We start from the raw sequence: 23,381 nt of genomic DNA, 5'->3' as shown, positions 1-23,381 counted from the left end.
ACTGCTTACCACTCCTGCTGCTAGGATACTCAAGATGGCCACCTTTGTGTCCGCATCCGACTGAAACTGCTGGACGAGCATCTGTAAGTGGTTCATGAAAATCTTTCAATAAACACAAGCAATTGGTAGCAAGTCAAATAATTCTCTCCTCAGCAGGCATAAAATTATTGGTTTGAGCTCAACATTGTCTCAGTAAGAAAATGTCTCCAATATCTCCTTCATAATGTTACTAAAGCATACATGTTCATAGAAATCTAATACAATTAATGTTACCCAATGTCAAATACAGTGAGGCCAGATTTTCTTATTTGGTTAAATAGATCTTAGTTACTAAAACTATGCCTTCAAACAGGATCCTCTGCATAATAACTTGAATTAGATGCCTGAGTATTGTTCCTGTCTTCATAAAATAGTTTGAGAATATTATCATCATCATAACAAGTTTACAGTCAGCTGCATTTGAAACACGTACCTGCACTACTGATTTTTATCCCCCGTCTCCTCCCCGACCTTTCGGTTGTGTAGGGAAGGTGAGTGAGTGAGTGAGTTTGGTTTAACGTCGCTTTTAACAGTATTCCAGTTATATGACAGCGTGTCAGCTTAATGTGTGAGGAAAGCCCGAAGTGATGCAGGTGTCAGACGTTTACCACTTCAGTGAAACCCACAAGCACGGGTATGGTGCTGACAAACCTAGAAACATTATTGGGGCGAATCGGGTTTCGAACCCACAATCATAGGCTTCTGGCGTGCCCAAGGGACGCAACTCTGCACAGCGAATCACGGCGCCTTGGATGACTGGGACACTTGGATGACTGCCCCCGTGTAGGGAAGGTGGTTGCATAAAGCAACCAAGTAGAAAATGCAAGGTCTAACCTTTACAAGGGGGGCTAGTTATTCCATCTCTGACACAGTGGCCAAGTTACCCACACATACCATACAAATCAAGCAATCATATCCATAGTCACAAAACAAAATATGAATATGTTTTTTATAATTAAATTATTGAATACTTATTTTGTAACAATAGACTTGTGAAACAAGGTCATTGAACAAGATTTCTACTTTTTCTTAATAATAATATACACCTCTCTGGAGTAGACAAGATGCAATCTCATTAAAGTTAGATCTTAGTTCTCGCTATGCTAAACAAAGATCTGAGGACATCCCATTATGGGTCACGTCAGAACGGTAGCGAAAACTAAGATCTGATTTTAATGAGATTGGACAAGATGAAGAAAAAAAATCATATAACTTTGACCTGTTGAAGTTAAATAGCAGACAAGTGAAAAGTTACATAGTAATTCCCTGTGTTCAGTAAATATCTTGGACATTTTAACACTGGAATATTGCTTGACTTCCATTTTATGCTAGCTCTTACCAGCCTGTCATCCGGCTTAGTGCTGCCATCTATCCGGATAAACTTGACTTTCTTATCCCAGAGTGTCTGCTGGATGCCGTTCATCATGACGTGGTGGTAGGCAAATATGAGGAACTTTAGGGACGAGTTGTCACACAACATTTCCAAGTATTCCTTCACTGGACCAATCTGACATGAGTGAGTGAGTTGGGTTTTAACACCAATTTTAACAGTATTCTAGTTATATCACAGCGTGTCAGCTTTTCATAGGTTTCTGGCATGCCCAAGGGATGCAACTCCGCACAGAGAATTGTGGTGTCTTAGATGACTGGGCCTGCCGTGCCCCCCTAACCTGACATGAGTAGTTGTGGAGGTACGAGTCAAGGGGATAATTACGGTGTGAGCTACTGACACACATTTCAAACAAGGAATTGTCAGACACCTATCAACAATCCCGTACAACATCTTTATCATGAAGTATGAAATATTTGTGAATCAAATTTATATTTTTTAGATGGCAATGTTGACTACTGTACAGGTAAAATTAATAAAACAACAGAAACGCTGGAATAGTTTTAACAAATGATTTTTAATGTTGTCGTGTTATGATGATGTATTCATATGAGTGAGTGAGTGAGTGAGTGAGTGAGTGAGTGAGTGAGTGAGGTGGGTTAAATGGCGCTGTGTGTGAACAGTATTCTAATTATATCATGGTGTGTCAGCATAATGTGGAAGGACCTGAAATACCGGGTAATGCATGTCTCAGACATTTACTATTTGGGTTGGTTGGTTGGTTTGTTGTTTAACGCCGCACTAAGTAATATTCCAGCTATACGATGGCGGTCTGTAAATAAATGAGTCTGGACCAGACAATCCATTGATTGACATCATGAATATCTATGCAATTGGGATTGATGACATGCATCAACCAAGTCAGCGAGCCTGACCACCCTTTTATGACAAGCCTTTTACGACAAGCAAAGTCGCCTTTTATGGCAAGCATGGGTTGCTGAAGACCTATTCTACCCCGGGTCTTCACGGGTCTTTACCATTTCGGTGAAGCCCGCCAGAATGTGTTTGGTGTTGACAAACTTAGAAACATAATCGGAGTGAATCGGGGTTCAAACCCACAATCATAGGTTTCTGACTTGCCCAAGAGACACAATTCTGCACAGCGAACTGGGGCACTTTAGATGACTGGGACACCCGCGCCCCCGTTTCCATAGCAACAGTGCCTGTTTCAAACACTGAATATGATTTTAGGTCATGTAGAAGTAAGGGTCGTACTGCCATGATCTAATGTCGCAGTCAGCAAGGTAACAGCATTATGAAGAGAGTTTGTAAATCACAGCATCACCAGGGAAACCAGTGGCTGACGACATGAGCATCTATCCATGTAGGCATATCATCAGGCAGGTCAGAAGCTGTAACCACCCAATCCTCACCTCTTCAACCCTGGAAACCACTAGGGCTGCAACGATACAGGAAGGTCACGATACGATACGCATCGCGATATTCTGGTCACGATACGATACGTATCTCGATACGCAATGATAAAAAAACAAGACTTAAAGCATGTCAAGTTTGAACCTTACATGATTTTGGAACAGTCAAAATTATTTTATAATAACAAGACTACTGAAGTTGTTCAGCTTCAAAGTGGAACTTTCTCTAACTTTCCTTAAAAACAATTCAAAGTTCAAACACCAGAAAATAATTAATGTGCTCCACCAGTGATACAACGTCAAAGAATTTTGATGCAATGGTCGAAGAAATTGTATCTGAATTTTATGTTTTATCAGGAATAATATATTCAATATCGTGTTACCTTAGTTGCAGCTTTTACTATATATATATTTAAAATTATAAGAACCACAAGTGTAGCATTTTGGTACTGGTGATTGCTGTTACAGGATATTTGTACGTACATGTATGGAACAATTTGACCAGTCACCCTAGGGACTTCCCGTGCTACATGTATTTCGATTGCGAAAACGTTATGTTGACATATATTAGCCAAATTGCCACAAATATGACCTTTGACGAGTCAAAGTAGGGCCTTTTTTCATATATGTATCCATTCTCTAGCAACTAAAGTTCGTTTCAATGCGTCAAAAGCGGTACTCTGACCGTGGTTGCTGTATCTCTTCACACACGATTTCACCTAACTTAATGAAAACAATATTAAATGAAATTTTGAGTAAAATTAATAAAATATACTACAAACACAAGTCCAGATATATAATGAACACGTTTTAATAACAAGATAGTATAATAATGGTATTGAATTGCGTACTTCAGTTCGGACTTGCTGACTTGTATTTCCATTGTTATGTGCTTGCGGGCATCAGCTGATAATGTTTAATGAGATGGGGAAAAACATCTGTCGGCGTAAAACCTGAGCTTATTAAAAATGTAAGTACGTTTTGGGGAGCCATGCGTTACCGCGCGCTATAATCAAGTTTGCGGTTTATTGAAAGGCACAATAGCGAGCAAACGCTGTACTTGAGATTTGCGTTCCGTATCGTGGTGTATCGATAAATGGGCCCACGTTTATCGTATATCGTATCGTGGGTCAAGTATCGCGATGCATCGGAATATCGGTGTATCGTTTCACCCTTAGAAACCACATGGGGTCTTTGTAAGATAGTTGTACTGTAACAGGTGGCATTGGCAGCCTGTCTGTTATGGTTGGTTTTATATCATGAATACCTGCTCCCAGTCCTGTGGCTGATTCCATACAAGAGTTACCTACCTTAGCTTCCCCACTCAGCTTGTACAGCTTGGATATGAGAGACAGTCGATGCAGGGATTCCCCACTGACATCCTCAGACTCCTGAGTAGCAGCGTCTAGACTGAGGCTTGTCACATTTGTGTTACGCTGCAACATCGGCTTCAGTTCCTCGAACAGATTCATTATTTCCTGTATTGTTGGGAGAAAACAGATTCATTATTTCCTGTATTGTTGGGAGAAAACAGATTCATTATTTCCTGTCTCATTGGAAGAAAATAGATTCACTATTTCCTGTATTGTTGGGAGAAAACAGATTCATTATTTCCTGTATTGTTGGGAGAAAACAGATTCATTATTTCCCGTCTCGTTGGAAGAAAATAGATTCACTATTTCATGTATTGATGGGAGAAACTGGATTCATTATTTCCTGTCTTGTTGGAAGAAAATAGATTCACTATTTCCGGTAATGATGGGAGAAAACGGATTCATTATTTCCTGTCTCATTGGGAGAAAACGGATTCATTATTTCCAGTTATGTTGAGAATTTTTCTTTTTAAATTATCATTTCCTGTACGGTTGGGAGAAAATAGGTTCCTTATTTTCTTACATTTGAAGCATCAATTTACCTTCTTCTGGCTGGAGTCCTTGAGTTCAAAGAGCACCTTCTGCCTCTGTTTGGGAGGCAGCTGTTTGAGGACATTCCGCTTCTCCCGCCGGATCATCACCGACCTACTCAGCTTCTCCTGGAGCTCCTCCAGGTTACTTGCACCACTGTGAGTGAGTGAGTGAGTGAGTGAGTGAGTGAGTGAGTGAGTGAGTGAGTGAGTGAGTGAGTGAGTGAGTGAGTGAGTGAGTGAGTGAGTGAGTGAGTGAGTGAGTGAGTGAGTGAGTGAGTGAGTGAGTGAGTGAGTGAGTGAGTGAGTGAGTGAGTGAGTGAGTGAGTGAGTGAGTGAGTGAGTGAGTGAGTGAGTGAGTGAGTGAGTGAGTGAGTGAGTGAGTGAGTGAGTGAGTGAGTGAGTGAGTGAGTGAGTGAGTGAGTGAGTGAGTGAGTGAGTGAGTGAGTGAGTGAGTGAGTGAGTGAGTGAGTGAGTGAGTGAGTGAGTGAGTGAGTGAGTGAGTGAGTGAGTGAGTGAGTGAGTGAGTGAGTGAGTGAGTGAGTGAGTGAGTGAGTGAGTGAGTGAGTGAGTGAGTTGTGTGTAATACTTTTGGGAACCGTATTTCAGTTCTATCATATCAGCCTACTGAGGGCGGAGAGTCTATAGTGACAGATCATAGATGCTAACAAATGTGTTGAAACCAACAGTTATGGAGTGTGCTGGGAGACCAGCATCCCTACATCCCTAAAGGAGGCAACTCTGCACCACTGAGCCGAGGAAGGCAATACAGTCACACATGTTGCATGATTGTTTTTTTAATTCTACAATACTGTGTTCCCCACCATTATGTGAATGATATTATCTTATAAAGTCAGAACAAAAATGGACTTTTTCAAGTTTATATTTATTTCTACTAAACTATATTTTCAGTTTTAGAACAAGCAACTGAGATTTGTTACGATACACACTTACTCAACCTTCCTCATTTTCTGCCTGCCAAACCATTCCATTCGTGCATCACAGTAGCGGGCAGTAAACTGCCACCACGTCCCAAACTCCCCCGGCTTCAACGCATCAATCTGAGGGAACAGCTGCAACAGCATGGAATACAAACTACTGCATTTCATGTTTTCAGCAATAGTGAGTGAGTGAGTTGGGTTTTACGCGATTTTTAGCAATATTGTACCCATGTCGGGGATCGAACCCGGGTCTTCGGCATGGCGAGCGAATGCTTCAACCAGTAGGCTTCCTGACCACCCCGTGGGGATACGACGACATGCAACAACCAAGTCTGCGAGTCTGACCATCCGATCTCGTTAGTTGCCTCTTACAACAAGCGTAGTCACCTTTTACTGCAAGGATGGGTTTGCTGAAGACCTATTCTGACCCTGATCTGCACGGGTAATTCTGCAGCTGAAAGGTGTATACTGATATATTACTAACAGTGTAGCTGCTTACCTCTACCGGTTTAGCCAGCGCAGGGGTCCCAGACAGCAGAAGGCGTCGGCTGGCGGCTTTGATGAGCGGAACGACAGCTTTCGATGATGCAGTCCGAGTGTTCTTGATGTAGTGAGACTCATCACAAATAATCACCTTGAAGTGTTGATTGGTGAGTGCCTCCCGGACAATGCAGCTGGTCTGTTTACTCAGCAGCCCATACGTCACGATGCTGACTCGAGAGGACGCTATGCCACTGATGTTGGATTTATATAAGATATTATGCATATTTGTTGGCCATAATATTTTAGAATGTGTTGATTAAAAAAGTAATCTGGTTTATTCATTTTTCCCACAGCTATATCTTTTTTTCATATAATCAGTAAGGTGAAATGGGGTTTAATGCCTTGTTCAAGATTATTGCACTGATACAGTGATGTGCTAGTGTGTGTGTGCGAGCCTGCATGCATACATTTGTGTGTGGCTTCTTGTACTAGTTCAGACATGTTGGTTTCATAATGGTATTCATCATGTCGCAGTTTAACATGGATACCACACTCAGACACATTATACTGACTCAGAAATGACCAGTCCTTGTTTTATGCCCTTAACGTTGAACACCAGGCAGGGTAACAACAAGTACCATCTTTTTAACGTCTTTAGATAAGAGAGACTCTCTGGCCAGATGCTCTATCCACTACACCAATACAGCATACACATCAATTCACAGATTATGTTTCCCCATCAAATGTCATCTTCCCGAGGCAAGTGAGTTAACTGACTATAAAAGTCCAGTTTCCACCCTTGCCGAACCAGGCTGGTATTAAGGAGTTACAATTTGGCTGGACTAACAAGTCTATGCACTGTCCAATTAAAATCGCGAAATGAAATCGACATCCAATCCATGAACAAAATGGATTTCAACATGCAGATTTCAGTCAACTGCAGGATTTGCAAAGGATGTGTATCTTCAACTGGGCATTGACAGATATTTTCCAAATCTTTTCATGTTTTTAATCCAGGTGCTCACGTGATTTGATGCACTTTGCGAGGTAAGACCCATTTTATTGCAATATAGATCTTAATCATTGATCAGATCATCTTGACTGGGGGCCCCCGTTTTGTTTGAAGAAAACGCAAGTATATGAGAGGTGGAATTGATAGGAGAGGGGCATAGATGGGACATAACTCATAACAGCCACTGATGGCGCTACGATCGAACCCAGAAATTCCAGCCTTGTTTGGCAAGGGTGGAAACTGGACTTTAGTCAGCTATCTCTCATGTTTTGGGGAGATGAACAAATGTAGGAATGGAATGAAACAGCACAAATAGTTGTACTTTAGCTTGTAGAATTGTTGTATGGTCATGACGATAATTATATCCAAAAGAATTTTTTTTTGTAATTAATATTTATCTATTTCCACAAAATCATTTTAATTACCGGTACCTATCACTTATATATAGTAATCACCTTGCATCAGTTCCTCCCCTGATGAGGTTGATGTCATTGGGGTGGACATCAGGCAGCCATTTTTCCAGCTCCTCTATCCAGCAGAACCGCAGCGAGGACGGCACAATAATCAGCAGAGGCCATTCACAGTGATAGTAGTAGGCTACAGATATTGCCTGTAGTGTCTTCCCCAGGCCCATCTGTGAAGTCAGGTCAAGTGTCGACAATTAAAACACTCACATTTGACTTTGAAATCAATAATGAAATGGGTCATTTACATAAACTTAGTTAGATGATAATAATTCAGGGGTCTCTAATGTGTAAACTGAGTTACCGAGGCAATAAATCTCAACAGCCCCAGAACCCCCTTATTATACATACATGCATACACGCATGCACACACACACAGACTCGCGTGCGTGCGCACACATGAATGAACATGCACGGACACACATACCACACACACACACACTCTGTTGCTCACCTCATCTGCGATCAAGCATCTGAAAAAAAAGTAAACTTCATTACACAATTTGATTCAATATGAATTTGTAAACACATCCTGACATTTAAGTTCGTACATACACTATCAAGACAACATCAGATAATGATCTATAAAACATGTTTAACTATGAAACAATATGTAACAGCAAAGAATATTATTATTACAAACACATTTACTCAAGTCATATGAAAAAGACTGAACAGTGAGATAGGCCCTGATCAGTGATAATACTTCTATTAGGGTGTCAGAGTATTGCGCTAAAACATGTTAAATAGTGTCTCATCACAAAGGTCCCAGGCAAAGCTGGGTGGGATGTTACACAACAAACAAACCAAAAACCAGGGTAGAATAAAAATTAACATTGTTATGAGGTGATTTCCAAATTAACTGCTGCATTTGTGTTTGGAATTCACCTCGTAATGTTCAGAAATTTGCAGCTCATCCGGGATAGAATGGCAGGAATTGTATTGGCAGGTAGGTTGCATTGATTCACCTTATACAAGTAACAACAAAATACTGACCGCTAGGCTAAAATTAAAAAGATCTTGTCTGACAGTGACACGGACTTTGATCAGTCAAAATAAGAAACATACCTTCCATGTTTTTTTACTGCAAATTTGACTCCATCTTTCTGGAAAGGCATTAGTCGCTCTACGAGCCGTCCTGGCAATCTGGACAACACGTAGTCGTCCTGATCTTTCATGTTGAGATTCAATGTTTACTTCATGTTTCCCGCATTCAGTGTCAATTTCAAAGGGAGGTCACTCCAATGTTCGTTATGATTAGCATACCACCAAGGAAATTCTGAGCGAGCCATTACAGTGTGGATACGATGTCACTTGGTTATGACATTTTAACACGTAACAGTAAATATTGGAAGCAGTGACCATTTCTGTAAAATTATAATAATAATTTGCTGACGATGCACCTTTGTCGACATTTCACACATACTGACTCAATGAATTTTTAATAATACAGGTAAATGTTGAAAGCTACATCCTCCTCATCATCATGCTCCAGTAAGCTTTTGTATTGTCTCTGCTTAGTGCTTATGTCTAACCACGGACTTGTATATATAGGTCCATGATCTAACTAAATCAGCCACGCTTAAATCTTATGCATTCCAAAATCAAGCAATTAATTACTTTCATTATTCTCAAAGTTGACCTTGACTGTATTCGATTGAATCTGATAATTTCTATTTCAGGTTTTGATCATCCTCGATTATACAGGGTATGAGATCTCTATTGTATTATGATAAATGTACCTTGCCCACCATTGCTTCCTTTTGGAAGTAATGTCACCATATCAATATTTCATTTTTACACATGGCACGAAACATATCTAGATCTAGAAAGGGAATGTGCAGCAGATAGTTAAGCATATAATCCCTCTTTAAAGATGCACCAAGCAGACACTGAATGATACAGCGCCATCTGGTTGTTCACTTGTTGCATTTTCATGTCCTTTTTGGTACAAGGAAAAAACAAACTATTTTGTTTTCAATATTTGTTATTAGTTTTGGAACCTGTATGGTTCATTTCAAACTGACCACTTTTTGAGTCAAGATATGACCATGTTGGCATATAATTATTGAAACATTCAATCTACAGTTAGTTAGGCATTATGTTGTTCATCTTTTAAGGACACTTTTCACAGAACATATAAATATACAGTCCTGATACCTGAAAAGAATTAGCAGCTGTTTTCGCCAGTGAAAACATGACATTTACCTGAGGTGTCATTTTAGCCTGCAACCCTTGAAAACTAACGTAACAGTTATATTTAAACAAAGTAAACCTTGTAGGGTGACATTCTAGAGCACAAACCACTATTATGACAACACATGGACAGGAAGTCAGAGCTTTGTGATGCAGTAAACATCTCATAGTGCATGATAAACTAGCACCAAATCTTTGTCTCTATCAATGTTACTCTATTTGTACTGTACAGCGGTCATTGTACACTGTTTGAGTCCAAATGTATTTCAACCCTTGCTTTTCAAAATTAAAGTGGCATAATATTAATTAAGTACATCCAGTACTTGAAACTGCCAATTGGAGTTTTTAGTACAGTGTTTTATTATTCTTTGATATGAATGATTATGTTGATGCGGCTATCATTTTAGATGATCTTACAGGTTCAATTAGGCAGTTTTCCTCCCTCTGTATTGAGTTTGTTAAAATGTTGTGTATGTAACATGTGTATGACGTAGTGAAGACAGCTCGAGTTCGAGGAGAGTACTGATTTTCAATTGAAACATTTAACAGCAAAGTAACTACCATATTGTAACAGTTGTGTTGTTTTACTCAACCTTTGTTTCATTTTCATGTACTTTTAGTTCAGCATCGCGAGTTGTTATCCATTGGCCTTGTCCATTTTACATTTTCGACTTCTTCTCTGATGGATTCAGGTGAAATAATGTGTGAATGTTTGTTAATAAGAGGTTTGAATCAGATAGCCATTATGGAAACCATATTATATTTTGTTGTATATATACTGAACAACAAAAGTTCCTGTGACATTGAATAAGATTTAATGCAAAGTTATGTTTTTTACCAAATCTGAAACAATTTCGGTTTGCAACAGATAAAAGACTCCTGTAAGTGTTCAAATGGTGTAATTTGCCATACTAACTTCAGAAAATGCTTGATTTCATAAAAAAAACATGAACATGCCGAAATGTCAATTTTAAAAAAATCGATAGCGTGTGTGTCCACCTCTGGTTGCGATGCAAGCAACACATCTTCGTCTCATGGAAAGGACCAAAGTCCTGTGGGATATCTGTCCATATCTGCTGGAGCATGTTTCGAAGTTCCTGGAGTGTCTGTGGAACACGTGGTTGATGTCGAAGGCACCAATCCATCTCATCCCACATGTGCTCGATTGGTGAGAGATCAGGGGAGCGAGCCGGCCAGGAGATGACATTCACATTGTTTTGTTGAAGAGAATCCTGAACAAGTCGAGCATATGTCATGTTGAAAGGTAATGCCTGGGCCATGACGATGCAAAAACGGTAGAACAACAGGGCCGATGATCTCGTTGCGGTAGTGCTGTCCATTGAGATTTTCCCTCTACCACTATCAAACAGGTCCTCTGTCTTGCTGTAATCCCCATACCATAAAGCTGCCACCCCAGAAGCGATCTTCTTCCATGACATAATGATTGATGAAACATTCACCTCGACGTCGGTACGTCGAATCCGTCCATCGATGTGGCTGAGGTGAAAACGAGACTCGGCAATGAATAATACTTGTCCCCACTGTATGGCCTTCCAGCGTAGACGCTGTCTCCACCACTGTAGATGTGCTTGACCGTGGTTTGCAGTCAAAATGGGACGTCTGGCTGGTCTTCTGGCGACAATCCCTGAACATCTGAGGCGACGACGTACGGTTTGTGAAGATATTCATCGAAGGCCAGGGATGCTTCTTGCAGTCACTGATGCTGGCTGGAATCGATTTCGTAGGTGTGTTGTTCGAATCCAGTTGTCGTGTCGATTATTGGTTAGACGCATGGCCTGTCACTCCGAGGTGGGTCTCTGCATTTGTCTGTTGCCAACGTTGCCATAAACACCAAATGGTGTTTCTGTGGACGTTAAATTGTCTTGCAACATCACATTGACTTGATCCTGCTTCAAGCATACCAATGGCTGGCAGACGCTCATTTTCGGACAGGTGTGGCATTTCGTCATGTTGAATAATTGCGTAATTTTGTTGCTTTTCTGAGTGGTTGTTGTCAGCACGATGCTAAGCAATGCCTATGGAATCCTGTTAACGCACATGTTTTTATACGCATTCTTGGGTAGTGAATAAAAGTCAACTTTTGCATGGAATGCATGCTTTTCTGTAGCACTTGTGTTTTTGTGACTTGATTCCATACATGTACTACAATATTGAAAACCAAACTTTACTTGTTTGAAAAATACACTAAAATATTGGTGTCACAGGAACTTTTCTTGTTGAGTATATTAAATGTTGATTTCACCTTCATACTTCAATCTTGCTGTTAGAATTTTTAACTGTACATTTCCTAGCACTGTAAACATCTTCTATGTAATTGACAGACTGAGGTTGTACAGTTCTACTTTTGATGACATCATATGCGCAAATGTATAGACTTTAGGGTTAGTTATTAAGTTCAAACTGCAATCTCATTTAAATCAGATCTTAGTTCTCGCTACCGCTAAACAAAGATCTGAGGACATCCCATTACGGGTCACGTCAGACTGACCTTGTGCAAACTTTGACTGACCAATTGAATGACCAATAAGAAGGCAGCTTTCTCGTGCTTTACGGCTCTAATTTCAAATTGGCGACTACACTACGAAACATTTTTTGACAAATTCTCGATTACAGACTTGAAACCTGAAGAAAACAACATTCTGCAATGGCTAATAGATGGTCTAGAATGTATGGATTCAGTCGTTAAACCAGTAACTATCGTTCGGAGTTAAAGTTTTTCGAGGTTGCATGATTAGAAATCACATTCCGACTGTCACTTTCATAATCTGGTAAGCGATGCTCTGATTGGTTGGATGAAAGGTCGTTCTGACGTGACCCCTAATGGGATGTCCTCAGATCTTTGTTTAGCAGTAGCAAGAACTAAGATCTGATTTTAATGAGATTGGTTCAAACTGTTGACTCTGTTTTGCCTCTTGGCTGCCCATAAAGATTGCTTCAAAGGTACATTCATTCTGGATCTGCTCCTGTATTCATCAGTATTTGAGCAGGAGGTAGGATTGCTACTGCTTGTATATTCAGACTTTGTGAACTATGGACATGCAGGCAAGAATATGGAAGCCACAAACAAAATTTAGTGAATTTGTTCTGATGTTTGTGAAGTGATGATGTAAGCACTGCAGCTGTGAGCATGGCCATCATCGAGTTAAATTGGAAATAAGATATAAAGACAAAAATATTACACATTGGTTTTGTAATGTTGCATCTTATAAATCTGTAACAATCTGTCAGATGTCATCTTCCCAAGGTAAGGGCGCTAACTGTCTATAAACTATAAACTCAGTGGATTTCTATCTAAAGATGTCCTCAGTCAGGTTTAGAATCCTCACCTTAATTCAACCTTACATTAATCCAATCACACACCAATTAGCACCGCTTATTAGCACTGAGTAAAGTACTTCCGCAAAAACAATACATGCGCGCTGGCTCGTGTCGGCCTTTGATGCAGTCGCAAATAACAAAGGGTGGCGTCTGTCTGGACTTGCAGGTGTGATGACATAAGTGAGTAGAACTTTTGTCTTGACCCCAGCAGTGACAATTCACAGGACGTAATTAGTGTTTAGATGACATTGTTTATATACTTTATTTACAAGTGCTGCTCAATAAACAGTGGTGTGGAATACATCAGCGTATGTCTAAGTTGCTATTTTTGCTATCCAAAATGTCTTATTGTTGATATAAATGTGATGTTTAAAAATGCGAGCAAAGACCACTTGCATTTTTTCGCTCGCGTTAATTTGAAGATTTACAGTAATCTTGGACACAATGTTTAACCCCATTTCACTTCACCTCACCTCACCTCACCTCAAATAATAGGTATAAGATCTATTGTGATGTTAATTTACTTGATTTCATCAACCAAAATGGCTAACCCTTACATTTCACCTTTAGGTCACTTGCAAGATGCTGTGCCCAACATAAATATCTACTGCTGCACTGCTGAAAAATGTTGGTTACAAATCTTAAGATCAGTACATTGTGGAGTAAGTTTTAGGAACCATAGTATTGAGTTTGCTTGTTTTTCCTTCTCTGATAGAAAAGATGACGCAACAAAGATATCAGTTCAATAATTATTTTATTGATTTTCTAAAATCGACTTACATCAGCCGACACATCACTCTTTTCTCTTGTGGGTTAATATTTTGCAATTAAGTCATTTTACACAAGCAAGTTCCTGTTTGATTGGCATTTTCATAGAAGCTGGTAAGTATCAGTAAAGACAAGATATCTTCATAGTACAATAAAGAAGTTGTCGATAGTCGGGAGTAAGTTACTAAGGTGACAAAATCCACCAGTTGTTTTCTTGAGAACTAACATTAACCCGTACTATTCTTATGTTTACCCTTCTGTTACTTTTGTATGTAAGTCTATAAAATTCTGGTCTGGCAACATTTTATCTGGTCTGGTAACTGTGCAAAGTTTACGGACCGGTTGTCTGGCTGACATTTTGAGGAATTTCATACACTGGGATTAATGGTCTGGCTGACATTTTGAGGAATTTCATACACTGGGATTAATGGACAGTCCGACAACCAGGAAACATGTTTCTATAAGATCACTAATGTTGATGTGCATGACTCTTCACAAGCATCTCCAACATCCTGAACACAGTTGCTCCTGTTCAATGTCTTCCCACAGATATATTGCCATATTGATTTCTACGGGAAGAGATTATGAAAGTCCATACATGAACAAGATAAAACCCTATCATATATCAACAACTTTTTTACAATCCCCACGGGGCACTCGCCCATGAGCTACCACTCCCTGCTTGTTTCATGGTTACCATGGTTACATGTTAGTTTTTCTTATCAGATTTTCCCTGTACAAGGGCAACCATTGACTGCACATCATCCTGAGCCATCTCGAATATGGTTTTGTTAGAGTTCTTCTGGAAGATACCCAGGTCAAATAACCGCGAGGTTCCCAGCAGGAATAAAGCTGAGGAGAAGAAGAAACAGAATTAGAAAAGTAACATGCTTGGATAAAAAATAATCGTGTTTTGAGATAAGGCTTGCGTCAAATAGGTATTTCCATACTTGCCTCGCACCACCAATGTCTGATGTAACATCCATCTTACATGAGGATCTCATGTGACCTGAATTACTGTGTCTTTGTACTCCAACAACATGGATTGTTGTTCATGCTTTTCACCACTGGTTTGCCAGACATAATGCTGACTTTGGTATAAAACAACACTCATTTGCTCCGAGATTACAACTGTGAAGTTAAATATATGTTGAAATTACACACCTAACTTGGTATACAAGTTCTTAAACAAGTTCTAAATCTCAATGACGTACATATGCTCCTCTTAATAACCTCCATAAATCTTATCCTTACTCGGATCTTAGTTCTTGCAACCGCTAAACAAAGACCCATTACAGGTCACATAAGAACGACACTTCATCCTACCTATCAGTCAGGAAAGTGACAGTTGGAATGTGTTTTCTTGTCATGCCACCTTGAAAAGGTTAATACCCGGTATGAGGAATTCCAAAAGACAGTTATAGGTTATATGCCTGATTCCGTCAAAGTCATTGTCTATTTCTTGCTTCAATGGCATAAAGCCTGTGGAAAGTACTGCCATACAATCTCAGACATTCCAGAAGTTTCACTTGTCCAGTTTTCAAATTTTGAATGTACAACTTTCTTGCCTCGCACCACCAATAGAGTCGTCAGTTAAAATGTAGTGCTGTAAAACTTGAGTAAGCTGCTTTCGCAATGGCTAATGTTGACTTCTTGTTAGTCATTTCATTGGTCGGTCAAAGTTCGCAAAAGGTAATTCTGACCTGATCTGTAATGGGATGGCCACAGATTTTGTTTAGCTGTAGTAAGAACTAAAAACTGATTTTATTGAGATTGCCTTAAAACAAGAACAAAATTGTCCGATTTTTTAATTAAAGGAATACAAATTTTAAAATGTCTCACCAAACGCAAATGATGAATAACTTGCAGTGGCACAGCCTCTCCTGAATCCAGTAAACTGCTTCCTGAACCTCATCCCCCCTCTAAATACAAACACAGATGCCACATAGAGAGTTGTTGAACCAATCAGTTTACAGCTGAGGCAGTCATCTTCCTCAAGGGGAATAACTCTTGCTACAACATCCCGTACATCTTGTCCGATCAGCTCCAGTCTCTCACTAGCAGTTGTTGGTTCTATTCGACTCACTGAATGTATCTCTATGTCCGTCTTAACAGATGGTTTTGGTGTATCGTTCGATGCAGGATGAGATCTGGGCTCCTGTTGGTTGTAGACCAGTGGAGATTCAGTGGGGTTTTGTATACCCAGCCAAGATTTTATGTGATCCATCCTCCTATGCATTCAGTTCCTTAAACAAAAATAGAATGTTTCATCATGTTTATGAGAGTACACAGTATCTTAAATATTTCATGGGTGATAAATATGTCCCACATATAAGAGAAAGAATTTATAAATGCCAGCTTCGATATTACGAGGAACACAACATTTTGCAGTATATATGCTTACTCCTTCATCAGGTAAACGATTGCTAGGACGCAGAGAGCATACATATATGTGCATGTAAAAACAACAAACATAATAAGCTAACAAAGGTGGAAACATTAACAATTGGCTGATTGGTGATTAGCAATGGACAAATGGAAGCCAGGATTTAAATCAGAACTAATAGTAATAAACAATGGACATATAGTGAGTGAGTGAGTTGGGTTTAACGCCGCTTTTAACAGTATTCCAGTCATATCGCGGCGTGTCCGCTTAATGTGGGAGGAAAGCCTGAAGTGATGCAGGTCTCAGACGTTTACCACTTCGGTGAAACCCACAGGCACGGGTATGGTGCTGACAAACCTAGAAACATGACTGGGGCAAACCGGGATTCGAACCCACAATCATAGGTTTCTTGCGTGCCCAAGGGACGCAACACTGCACAGCGAATCGTGGCGCCTTAGACGACTGGGCCACCCGTGCCCCCAATGGACAAATAGAATCCAGGGGGTAATAAGCAGTGATAGGTGATTAGCGATGGACAAACAGAAGCCAGCTGAATTAATTACCCTTGAAGGGGCACAGCTTAATAAATCAATAAGACCCAAGCACTAGGCATATATGTTCCCTGGTCATGGCTGGAAACATTGTTCCTCATAATAAAAAAGTTGACATCCATTAATTCTCTTATGTTTATCACTTCCATTCAAAGACATGGCCCAAAAATGTTCAACTGGTACCTTTACATTTATATTGTTGGTTGTAAATGGGTTCTAAAACAACTGGGGCGGTCGGGTAGTCTAATGGTTAAAGCGTTCGCTCGTCACGCCGAAGACCCGGGTTCGATTCCCGACATGGGTACAATGTGTGAAGCCCATTTCTGGTGTCCCCCGCCGTGATATTGCTGGAATATTGCAAAAAGCGGCGTAAAACCATACTCACTCACTCACTCACTCACTCTAAAACAACTATCCAAAACACAGAGTTTTTTAATAGCATGTACATAACCATAATTTATTTTTAATGAAAAAGACCAGCTGCGCAATTTGACCTAGAATAAAAACAACAGACATTAAAAAACAGCCATGTACAAAGTTTTCATGTGAATAAGTCTACTTCATTCAAAACCTTCACAGTGATCATGGTGATTAATTAAAGCCAAATCTTATTAGTTCAAGGTTCTGCATTCGGGATTTCAACATGTACAGCACACACTTTAGTTATGTGAGAGAACTTCTTGCAGCGTATATGACATACTAAAATGATCTTGAGAGTAACCTTAACCTTTCCAAATTGTTATAAGTGTGTTGCAAAGTCCCCAGGCTTTTAAGGAAAGATATAAACTCTTTTACTGGGGTATCTCAACACTTCATGGTACATTTTGCTACAACTTACAACTCTGAATAACCTTAGTGCATGTGCAACAGACACCGCAACCCCCACCCTCTCCCAGTCTTATGATTTATGTTTCCTTTGTGCATGACTTTACTGTCTGTGTATTTCTAGTTCTCTGTTTACCTCCAGATAAAGAGTTGTAAATCAGTCTTGTGATTGCTCATTTTGCAGGACAATGCTCCACGATGCGGTGCCCATTTCCAGCCCAAACTGAGACATAATTTGTCTGATATATGAAACAGACATCAAGATAGAGTTTATGAGTGAGTTAGTGAGTATGGTTTTATGCCACTTTTAGCAATATTCCAGCAATATCACAGCGGGGGACACAAGTAATGGGCTTCACACATTGTACCCATGTCGGGATTCGAACCCGGTGACTAGGCTACCCAACCGCCCCATAGCGTTTATGTAATTGGGGTAATCATTAACTGTCAAATTTCAGATTTTATATAATGTAAGTTTATTATAAGGGTAACGCTATTTTTCAGGGCATTATCATTTGCAGTAGCATGAGGTTTTCAATTAACTGCCCGACGAAGGAGGGCATTTGAAAATACCGAGGGTTTCTGCAAATGATAATGCCCTGAAAAATAGCCTTATTATAGCTAAAATGGATGGAATTTGTTATCAAATAAAAATAAACATCAATATCGGTTTTGAAACATTTATTGCAATCAAAACGAATGTCACTGACCCACTTTTACAAGTATGGAAACTTCATAGAACAAACAAGATGACGTCACTATTAAATGTGACGTCACTATCCCCATCCTATGACGTCACCTAACATTGGGCGTGATAATGGCCCGTCGTCAAGCAATATGGGGGCATTAACAAGTTACAGTGGCCCGCCGATTTCTGATAATACACGGGCGGTTTAATGATAATTCTATTCTATTCTATTTATCAGAGATCATGGTCTCTGATTTTAGCTATAAGAAGTGTTTAATAGAGCTTCCGTCAGACTTTACATTTGCAAGAGTAAAGTCACTCTTAAAGTGTAGGAAATGATTCTGGTCAATTGACAGATTAAGATCAATTGATATGGACAATCAAAACAATTATTTCTTATGTCTAATTCATAAAGAATATAATGTTTATGAAATTAAATATTGTTTATGTAGGAATTATTGTATCATAATCTTGTTTAACATGATTATGAAATGGTTGGCAGATAATCATGATCAATCATTAATCCGGTGTTTTTAAATGGAATGAATATACATGTACATGTATATCCCATTTAAACAGGTCTCATGTTTTGATTGTCTGAAGTTACCTGGTAACCAGCTCAGTCACTATCTCTAGGTAATACAATTAATTCTCAATTACTACATGACACAATGTGGCCAACAACATACATTTGTATCAAAGTTTTGAAATTTAATGATTGCCCTTAGGCCCATCGAGGCTGAAAACCATAGCTGTCTCACATGAGGTGAGGTGAAATGGGGTTTAACGTCGCGTCCAAGATTATTGCGCTTATATAGCGACGTGCATGCACATGTATGTGTGTGTGTGTGGCTGCTTGTACTAGTCCGGTCTGATGCCGATTTATAGTGCTAGCTCACTGAGATACCATGCCGCAGTTTAACATGAATACCCCACTCAGACACAGTATACTGACTCCGAGCCGACCAGTCCTTGTTTTAGCCCCTTAATGCCGAGCGCCAGACAGGGTAACAACAAATACCATCATTAAACGTCTTTTGGTGTGACGTGGCCGGGGATCGAACTCCGGACCTTCTGCTCTCCGGGCGGACGCTCTACCACTTGACAACGGAGGCGTTCTAGTCTCACATGAAGTTACATTTGAACTGCTCACTAAATCTGTCAGTTTAGACGTAACTCAGAGCTCCAGATAAGCTGCGTATCTGCGTAAAATATGCATCAGAAATGCAGCAATACGCAGTAAAATAAAATCCAAGCGTATCAAATACGCAACGAACATTACAGATACGCTACAAAAATAAAACTTGTGCGTATCATCAAAATATTGTGAAGTAACCCTGCGTATTCGATTAGCAAATCAGCAACTTATTTTGAAATTATAAACGGGCATTCCGTCAACCTTGCCAAACTCCACGACAGTTACATCACGATCATTTGCCATCACACTTTCTAGATTTTGTGGAAGTATCGTGGTATTTTTTAGTCCTACAAAGCTCTCGAACCCACACGACACCAGTTTGCAGGGACTAGATGAATAGTGTTTTTTAATATTTAACTTAGATACCCACATGTGTAAAAACTAGTGGGTAACAGAACTTTGAATACCCAGATAGAATTACTGATACCCAATGATTTTAAAATGCATGGGTAAAATACCCACAACACCAAAAGCTTATCTGGAGCTCTGCAATGATAACAATTAGGGCTGCAACGAATACACTATGAGGCGAATATGATTTGTATCATGAATATAGGGTAATGAATACGAATATTAATCCACGCATACAATAACAAGTCAGCAGCTGGTGTATTATTTGTATTCAGTGAAGCAATAACAACATACTGGTAAATTATTTGACATGTTTTGTTAATTATTAATTTATTATACATTTATATACTGCACTTATCCAGGTACTAGTATCTGCCCAAATGCGACAATGATCAGTTACCACAATACTGTCAAAGTAAATCGTATAAAAGTGTTGTCTTTTGAAGAAATCTATGCATATAATATTTTCTTATGAGTATTTTTATGTAAATGCACATGCTTGCATATTCATAAATATTTGATTCTAGTGGCCACGAATAATGAATTCAATTCATGAATGGATACGGTTCGATTCACCGAATACAGGAGTGAATCATAACAGCCCTAATAACAATGCAAGCTATAAATAAATATGTAAGTTGGTTTAGCAAGACATTTCCATTCCTATCGATACACACATGAAATTGATGCAATCAGTGAGCAAGGAAAGCTATCAGTTACATACAATTGCAGTAGTGTTTGTCACTTCATATGCAGTAGTCGTGGGGTTCACATTAAGCTGTGCTAAACAACAAAGGTAGGTTCTTAATTATCCCCTTCCTTTTCAGAACATGATCGTCAAGAATGAACTGTATATTCAAGGCAATTCTAGAAGGAAGTCCCAAACGCATCATTTTTCAATCTCTGAGTAACTACCTTACAGAACATCAGTGGTTTCAGAGAAATATTTGGATACGAAAACAACGAGTAGTTCAAGTAGTTCGTCATAGAGGTAACGTTTGTTTAGATCTACATAAAGTTCTATAGGCCAATATATTTTCTTTCCCCTATAGATACTTTAAAATAAAAATACACTAGTCATATAAGATGGATAAAACATGCAAACACTATGATTGCATTTCTAATTTCGTTCTAAGAAAATGAAAGATTCTTATGAATCACGAACGGTCTATGAATATTAGCACGCATGAAAATAGAACCTTGAAAAAAAACATTATATAGGTCGCCACATACGAGGGGTGTTCATTAAAGATTTCCCCTGACCCACTTCCGATGGACCTAGTGAAATGAAACTTGGCATAGGTATTAGTCTTTCTCCACATAGGAACCACCAAGAGTAACACACTTCTCCCATCATTTTATGCAACTATGGAGACCTCGCTTGTAAAAGCCCACATTTTGCGTCTCATACCAGGACTTGACTTCAGAAATCAGTGTTTCATCATCTGTGAAACGTTTTCCCTTCAAAAATGACCTCATGGTTGGAAAGAGGTGGAAGTCAGATGGTGCAAGCTCAGAAGAGGAAGGAGGATGTGGAAGGATTTCATAGCCACAGGACCGCGCTTCTGTCTGGGCAACATGAGAGTTGTGTACTGGAGGATTGTCTTGCAGGAGACGGACACCCTTGGTCAGCATGCCACGCCTCTTAAGCTTGATAGCGTCCCACAATGTCCGCAAAAGTGAAGCATAATAAGCTCCTGTAATTGTGGTACCCTCTGCCAAGAAATCCATCATCACTACTCCGTGCTGGTCCCTAAACACCGTGAGCATGACCTTGCCTGCAGAGGGTTGGACACATGCCTTCTTTGGGGGTGGTGACTCCACATGCTTCCATTGCAGCGACTGAACTTTAGTCTCAGGATCATAGTGATGGACCCATGTTTCATCCTGTGTGATAAGTCTGTCAAAAAAGTTTGCCTGGTATTTTTGGCACATTGACTCATTCCTGCTTTTGGAAAGGTGTGAGCAACCTTGGAATCCATTGTGCAGACACCTTATGCATGTTCAAATTGTCATGGATGATTTTTTCCACAGACCCTACACTGATCTTAACATCTTGTGCTAACTGGCGAACAGTTATACTTCGGTCTGCCAAAATGGCGGTCTCCACTTGATGGATAGTGTCCTCATCAATGGCTGAATGCGGGCGACCAGGAATGGTAGCTGTTTCCACAGATGTCCGACCACACCTGAACTGGCGATGCCAGTGTTTAACAACGTCATATGATGGGGCATCTTCCCCATAAGTTGCTTTCATTTCATCGAAAGTTTCTTTTGGTGTGCGACCTTTCAAATATAAGAACCTAATCACTGCTCGGTATTCTACTGGCTCCATGGTCACACCCTACTCGATCATAACACCTGTAAAAGTGGTAAGATTAATAGTTCGGTGCTGCAAATTCAGACAAAACCCATAGATACATGTATCATTACACATGTGAAATTTCAACCAAATATGATAACCCTAACTGGCCTATGGGAAATCTTTAATGAACACCCCTAATAAGACCGACCATGCAAAAGCGACCCATGTGATCACCGGGCTCACCGGGCTGTGTCTGCTAATAGATGTACTGTATTGCGGACCTTGGATGAAACGAAATAATACTACATGAATGTAATACCATCACTGAATCAAAACGACAAATTCCTAACTACTACCCTATTACACAGTAAACGTTGGATACTTAATGTCTATTTGGTGGCACCTATCAGAGATAGCCAATTCAAATATGCTGGAATGATATGATTCATAATCCGTTTTTGATTACCGGGTGCCATTTTGAACTAATACCTCCGGTACGGCAGGTCATAGTCAATGTAATATCTCTTTTCGTTTCAGGATATAAAACAAGTTGCACAATGTCCGTGTCACCGTATGGGACTTGGAAGTCGCCAATAACGAGCCAGCTGGTCACTGCTAGCGGTGTCACACTGCAGGAACTAAGGGTTGACTTCAACTCGAAAAATTCAAGTAAGACACTAAGAACCGGTGTCAAGTGATGTTGTCACCCGTTGATTTCGAACTCGGCGTCACACCCCTTAATTCATTTGAAGATCTTTACACATAAAGCACACGCTTTAATTTGACTTTGTATTGGGTGACGAAGTTTCTTCGTCTACATCAAGGCAGGTTTAATAACAATATATATATATATTTATTTCAGTTATGTTTATTTTATGTTTAAAAAGATAAATATAAATTGGGTCATGTGGTGGGGTGACATATTCTGGAAAATAATAGTTTAACAATTTTTAATAATGTCAAATCAGTATGTTTAAATTAGATACACGATGCAGCCATGTGACTAACTTTGCTATTAAGTAGGGCTGCAACGAATACGCTATGAGGCGAATACGATTTGTATCATGAATATAGGGTAGCAAATACGAATATTAATTCAGTAATACAATAACAAGTCAGCAGTTGATGTATTATTTGTCATATTCAGCATGTTCAGTGGGGCAACAACA

General features: G+C 39.6%; 3 protein-coding genes across 3 annotated transcripts in view; 1 reads left to right on the top strand and 2 right to left on the bottom strand.

Annotated features, from left to right (window-relative positions):
- The window catches only part of LOC139443941 (DNA annealing helicase and endonuclease ZRANB3-like), a 28,712-nt gene extending 19,895 nt beyond the window's left edge, over positions 1 to 8,817 (bottom strand). The window contains exons 1-9 of the mRNA XM_071224827.1: positions 8,674 to 8,817; positions 8,060 to 8,078; positions 7,597 to 7,775; positions 6,146 to 6,380; positions 5,660 to 5,778; positions 4,718 to 4,862; positions 4,113 to 4,280; positions 1,379 to 1,546; positions 10 to 81 (exon numbers count right to left, since the gene is read on the bottom strand). Of these exons, the coding sequence (XP_071080928.1) occupies positions 10 to 81; positions 1,379 to 1,546; positions 4,113 to 4,280; positions 4,718 to 4,862; positions 5,660 to 5,778; positions 6,146 to 6,380; positions 7,597 to 7,775; positions 8,060 to 8,078; positions 8,674 to 8,783 (1,215 nt within the window). The 5' untranslated portion in view covers positions 8,784 to 8,817. The remainder of the gene's footprint in view (positions 1 to 9; positions 82 to 1,378; positions 1,547 to 4,112; positions 4,281 to 4,717; positions 4,863 to 5,659; positions 5,779 to 6,145; positions 6,381 to 7,596; positions 7,776 to 8,059; positions 8,079 to 8,673) is intronic.
- Positions 8,818 to 8,900: 83 nt separating this feature from the next.
- Positions 8,901 to 23,381, top strand: part of LOC139442566 (uncharacterized) — a 34,038-nt gene continuing 19,557 nt past the window's right edge. The window contains exons 1-3 of the mRNA XM_071223396.1: positions 8,901 to 9,058; positions 20,735 to 20,898; positions 22,750 to 22,881. Coding sequence (XP_071079497.1) covers positions 20,751 to 20,898; positions 22,750 to 22,881 — 280 coding nt within the window. The 5' untranslated portion in view covers positions 8,901 to 9,058; positions 20,735 to 20,750. The remainder of the gene's footprint in view (positions 9,059 to 20,734; positions 20,899 to 22,749; positions 22,882 to 23,381) is intronic.
- On the bottom strand, positions 13,932 to 22,462 carry LOC139442568 (uncharacterized). The gene is made up of 3 exons (XM_071223397.1): positions 22,421 to 22,462; positions 15,751 to 16,154; positions 13,932 to 14,760 (listed from the first exon to the last, which is right to left on the bottom strand). The coding sequence occupies exons 2-3, from the start codon at positions 16,145 to 16,147 to the stop codon at positions 14,618 to 14,620; spliced, it is 540 nt and encodes a 179-aa protein (XP_071079498.1). The 5' UTR covers positions 16,148 to 16,154; positions 22,421 to 22,462; the 3' UTR covers positions 13,932 to 14,617.

Source organism: Haliotis cracherodii, unplaced genomic scaffold, assembly GCF_022045235.1.
Source record: "Haliotis cracherodii isolate W230 unplaced genomic scaffold, xgHalCrac1.p SCAF_5, whole genome shotgun sequence".
Classification (NCBI taxonomy): domain Eukaryota; kingdom Metazoa; phylum Mollusca; class Gastropoda; order Lepetellida; family Haliotidae; genus Haliotis; species Haliotis cracherodii.
Note: the sequence above shows the minus strand (reverse complement) of the source record. Positions and strands in the feature narration are given on the sequence as shown.